We start from the raw sequence: 6,010 nt of genomic DNA, 5'->3' as shown, positions 1-6,010 counted from the left end.
ATTACCTACTCATTAGTAATGGTTTTTTTTTTTTTTGGTATTATACATTTAAAATAGTATTCAACATTTCTAAATTGATAAAAAAACATTTAAAATTGTTTAATGATGTATATGTCTATATTAAGTATACCGAATGTTTACATTAGTGTAGTATACACTTCTATAAAATTAAATACTTATTATAGGTTTATATATACAAATATAAAAGTGGTATGCAGGTACATGGCCAAGTTTTTAATAGGAATACTAGTGATAACTGGTAGATAACTACTGAATATAGTTTAGTTTAGTAGATATACCTAAAGCCTAAAAGGAATTGATAAATTAATATAATACAATAATTTTTATAAATAAAAACCATAAACATAATATAATTGTTATCATAATATTATTTTATGAATTTATCATATTCACTAGTTCATCTATTTCAGTACTATTTATATCAATGTCTGAGTTCTGTTCTTCTTCATTTTCCAAGTTAACACTTATAACACTACAGTCACTCTCTTTAGTATTGTCTTCACATTCAATTTCTTCTAGTTGTAGCTCATTATTACTGTCTTCTTCAAATTCTTCTAAAAGTTTTTCTTAATAATCTTGCTGGGCAAGTGGTGGATTTACTTGTTTTTCTTATTCTTCCTTCAATTACCAACAAAAATGTATTTCAAATTGAATACTGTTAATAAAAATGAAAATATAAACTATTTTTAATTAATCTCACCTTTAAATTGTGTTTAACATAAACTAATTTTCCTGCTCTGCTGATGGTAAGTCTATTTCTTTTAAACTAATGCACATCTTTATATGTAAATTAACACATACCTCCCATACATAGGTATTTGACAAAATCCTGGATCACGGAGCGTGTGATTACACACGAACACAGTTCAAATGGAAAGTTCGAAATTATATGTTTCAAAATCAATAGTAGCGCCACTTCATGCGACCACTATACCCCGGTTAGAACTCTGTGGTGCTGTACTACTCAGTGAATTAACCATAGAAGTCATCTCTGAAATGAAAAAATTGAATATAAGCTTACATCAACGTGATTTTGTATTATGGTCTGATTCAACTGTCGCCATCGCTTAGATAAACAGCACTCAGCCACTCAGGTCTTAAGTATTAAATAGAATTGCTCAAATTTTAGACAACACTGATAAAACACAATGGAATCATCCGATATCATTTTAGGCATCATATCAACGCAGTATTAACCCGTCACTGGTCGCGTAATTTTTTTTTTTATTTTTGGTCGCGCGGGGTAAAAATTTTCCATAATATGAAATATACTTAAAATATTACTTTTAGTTGGAACTTTGTAACTAACAATACTTATAATTAATATACATAAATAATTATACAATTTTATTTGCGTATGGGTCTATAGTTTTATGAATAAAAATTAAAAAATAATAAAAATGGTAAGGTAATACAATACTATTATAATGTAAAACAATCTGGGCAAATTTCTATTAAGTGATCTCTACATATAGGCTTTATGCAATTGGTGCACACTTTAGTGGTTTTTTTGTCTTTCGCTCTTTCACAAAAAGCACATCGGTTCGAACTTCTCAACTTTTGAGGGAGCACTTCTCTTTCAACCTATAATAGTACGAATACATTTTTAAAATTAAGTATAAAAAAAAATGTTTTACTACCGTAACGTAATTTTGAAGTCTTGTTTTTAGTGGTCTGGGCAGACTGCTAATTGTCATTCTGTACTTTAGTTGATTCTCCATAAGTTGCCTACCCAATGATTTCAAAAATTCTAAACGTGTCTTCTTTACTTGCGTATTTTCTTGGTACACAATCATTGAATTTAGTCCTCCGATATTGAGTAGAGAATAAAATACTGTAAGAGGCCAACGAGCACTATGTCTTGCCACGCTGTAGTTTTCGGTCATCCAATCCATAGTATCTACACCACTTTTGGTCGAATTGTAAAATGTAATCATTTCCGGCTTTAATTTTTCTCCAGTATTTATATCTATAGCCTTATCATTGTGCATTGTCGAAGCTATCAAAACTATTTTATTTGATTTAGCTTTATACGATACGATTGATTTATTTTTGGAAAAACCAAAATATGATGAGTATAAGTCACGACCTTTTGAAATGAGAAATTCGGGAGGGATTTCTCTTTTATTTTTTCGAACTGTGCCTACTATAGTTGTTTTATTTTTGAGTAAATAGTCTGCCAATGGAAAACTAGTAAACCAATTGTCAAATGTAATATTTCTACCAGTATTCAAAATTGGGTTTGCTAATCGTTTTACAACGCAAGATGCAGCATTATCAACTAAAAATGGACCATCTGGTTGTTTACCAGCATAAAGTTCGATATTGAGTGTGTAATAATTAATACTATCCACTAATGCAAACATTTTTAGTCCATATTTTGCGGGCTTATTTGGCATGTATACTCTAAAAGAACAATGACCTCTGAATGATTGTAATTTTTCGTCAATCGTGCAGTATTCGGAAACAGTATATGTATTTTTACAATTATTTACAAATAAATCAAATATATGTCGAATATGAGTCATATTATCAATTTTTTTTCTTACGTCTCTTCCTCGGATATCATCAAATCGTATACAACGAAGTAAAAAACGGAATCTATGCTCCGACATAACACATGCTAAAATGTCTACTCCACACCCATCTATTTTCCAAAGATCCTCAGTGGATCTGTGATTACATTTTATTGCTCCTAAAATAAAATAATAACTGATAAACAATTTTTAAATTTTTTTGAAAAAAAATTAACTTACCAATTGTATATAATATCCCCAAAAGTGCTTTGATTTCGCGAACACATGTTTCCGAAGCATCTCTTTCTCGATTGTAATTAGGTCGAACTTTATCAATATATATATTCGTCATTTTTACTATATGCTCCAACATTTCATTTGAAAAAAATAACATCCAACACTCCAAAATTGTTTTTGCACTTTTAGCTAAAAGCTTAACTCCTGATTTTTCTGTAACTTTATTAGAATTCGCGATTCTTACACGAACATTTGGTTTTCTATTCCATTTTGTCCAGTCTTTTCCAATAAAAAATTTGCGTCTCATAGATATAGGTAAATCATCGTCAGATTCATGGTACGAATATTCAGAATCTGATTCATTAGAAATATTTCCGATAGAACTTGTACTAGACATTGACTGTTCTGTATCCGTATTTTGGTCATGAGGTTCATATGTTGGTGTATTTTCATCATTATCATCACTTGAAAAGCCTCCTAATAAATCGTCTTCTTCTGTGCTTTCTAATAGACACTCAATCCGCCGTCTCTCAATTTCGTCCATGTTTTTTATAATAAGAATCAAGAGAAAATGAAATTGAAAAAAAATGTAAAATAATAAATTACTATTCAGTCGCGTGGGGTAAATATTGTCCAAACGAAAAAAATTGTTCTCGACCCGCATGCACCGAACAAACTAAAATAGTTTTCGATGAAGTAAATGTCATTATCGAATTATGATGTGATTTTGATAAGCTAATTGAAATTACGAAACCATATTATAGATAATTATGGGAAAACACGTATTTATAAATAAACTGGGAGATTATTTACCCCACGCGACCGGTGACGGGTTAACTGAACAAATCTCGGTAATGATGTAAGTATTGAAACTGTTATCTTTGACCATTAGTCATTAATGTAACACATTATATTTCTTTTAAAATATGTAATATACATGACATGTTGTCTGTTGTGACAATAAATAAAATATAGGTAGGTACCATAGCCTCTTTACATTATACCTACATAATATGTAATATTATTTTCAAATTATTATTTTTTATTATTATTTTCACCTATATCAAAATTAAAAATTCTAATAAATATTTTACTAATTACATTTATATTTTGAACTGGTTATTTTTTTATTTAATTAACTTTTGCAATAACTGCACACCACCTACTTTGAACACCACTGATAAATAATGATACATTTTGGGACCGTATAAAAAATTTACACAATTTAAGCCCATACCATACTAGATTACAAGAATAGAAAGTAATTTACCACAACTCAGTATTATTCCAGAGATATTTGTTGAAATTAAAAAACAATATGATACTTGTATAAAAAATGATTCTTGTTTTGAGACTGAAAAAAATATAATTAAAATTAAAATTCAATCAAGAAAAGAATTTAGTGTTCAACAAATTCATTTATTCTAAATCATTAAGTAAATTATCGAGAAATGGAATAAAGAGCGTTACTCTAAAATATTCTTCAGCAGATTCAGTTTGAGGATTTTCCCTGTTTTTCATTACTTTAGATAATCTTGGCTTGTCAATTCCTCCTGAAATTCCTAAGTTAATTATCTGACTTTCACATTTCACAGAAGGCATGACTAAAACAAGTGCATTTGATTACATTTTTCATTTTTGCTTTAAGTATTTTAACTGCTTCACATTTTTCGGATAGCATAACAGAGCAAAAATCTGTTGTAATTCCAACGCAATTTTTAAATGGTAAATCAAATTTTTCTAAAATACTTAAAACTGAATTTCCTATAATTACATCAGTCATTTTAGATTCTACTTCTCATCCAGTATTTTTATAGTTATCTTGATGACAGTCCAAAAACCCGACAAAATCTTCATACACTTCATTTTTATAAACATATCAAATAAGTGACTAACTGAAATATTTTTGATATATCGGTAGTTTCGTTGAAGATAACACTGTTAAATTTTGATTGTTTTACTCTTTCCAACACATTTTTTAATATTAAATTTCCCATAATAAAAATAATTTCATCCTGTGTCGTTTTGCTAATGTAAGTGGCTCTAGACTCAGAAGTTAAAAAATGTTTTTTTTAAATCTCATCACCAGATGAAATTCTGAAATTTAATAATTCCCTGAAATTTCCGTTATTTTCTGTAGGTTTTTGAGAATCATCAAATATACTACCATCGTCGCGATGTCCTCGAATTGGTATATTTTGTTTTCTAAGAAATATTAATGTGTCAATTATTGATTTCAACCGAGATTTATTTTCTTTAACTTGTTCGTAGTGAGCTGTATTTAAAGTCTTAATAATTTTATTTTGAGGATTATTAATAATATGTAAAAACGATTTACCATCCTGAATTGCATTTTTATGGTAAATATTTCTGCAATGAGATTCTAGGTAACCATCCTTTCCAAGTAGTTTAGCAAATTTGGCTAATGGTTCCGTTACAAGGCACTTAAGGGGCATTGCATTATTTGATCCAGTGCCAGTATTAGTATGATTAAAAACTGAACAATAAATACAGAATAAACCATTCATAGATTTCGATACGACTAACCAAAAATATTTTTCTAAATGCTCTTTTTTTACGAATTTTTTTTCAATATGACCACATTTTTTGTGAGTAGAAGAAGGGTAGGTTAAGGGTAATCATTACTATTTGTGGGTCTCCAGTGATTTTCAATAATTTGTTTTTTAATCAGATCATTGATTTGAGAATTTGACTTTAAAAAATCTCCTATGTCTAGTGATTTATTTAAATTAATTTCAGACGATTGTGGTTGAAAAATATTTAATTCATTTTTTCTTGAGAACCGATGGCCTAGACTGAATAACTTCACTATTTAATACCCTTCCAGTAAGAATCCATCCTAGTGTGGTTTTGTGAAACGCTAAACTATTTGTAATGGCAACATTTTCTCCACTGAAAAGTGTGTAAAACATTTCTGCACCAAGTAATATATCTATCTTGCCTGATGTATCATAGGTTGGATCTGCCAATTGTTCATTAACAATATCTGGAATCTTTGACTGATCTAAACGTATTAATCGAGATGGGCATGGCATATCATTGGCGATTGAAGGAAGTACATGAAGGTCTAGTGAAACGTTGAAATTTTCAAAACCGAAAATACATAACAACTGGTTGCAATCTTTGTGCATCTGACCTCATTGAGTTGATACCAACTATTGGTAAAAACCATTTTGTTTTAAACAATCCAAGAAATTGAGCACAGGCGTCAGTTA

General features: G+C 29.3%; 1 protein-coding gene and 1 long non-coding RNA gene across 2 annotated transcripts; both read right to left on the bottom strand.

The window, feature by feature from the left end:
• Positions 1–341: 341 nt before the first annotated feature.
• LOC126552241 (uncharacterized) lies at positions 342–1,205 on the bottom strand. Its single transcript, XR_007606077.1, has 2 exons — positions 722–1,205; positions 342–639 (listed from the first exon to the last, which is right to left on the bottom strand). It is a non-coding gene; the product is annotated as an uncharacterized LOC126552241 (long non-coding RNA).
• A 238-nt stretch (positions 1,206–1,443) lies between these two features.
• On the bottom strand, positions 1,444–3,318 carry LOC114123242 (piggyBac transposable element-derived protein 4-like). The gene is made up of 3 exons (XM_050207161.1): positions 2,778–3,318; positions 1,662–2,716; positions 1,444–1,605 (listed from the first exon to the last, which is right to left on the bottom strand). The coding sequence occupies exons 1-3, from the start codon at positions 3,316–3,318 to the stop codon at positions 1,444–1,446; spliced, it is 1,758 nt and encodes a 585-aa protein (XP_050063118.1).
• Between the last annotated feature and the right edge of the window lie 2,692 nt (positions 3,319–6,010).

This window comes from Aphis gossypii, chromosome X (genome assembly GCF_020184175.1).
Source record: "Aphis gossypii isolate Hap1 chromosome X, ASM2018417v2, whole genome shotgun sequence".
Lineage (NCBI taxonomy): Eukaryota > Metazoa > Arthropoda > Insecta > Hemiptera > Aphididae > Aphis > Aphis gossypii.
This window is presented reverse-complemented; position numbering and strand designations above follow the sequence as displayed.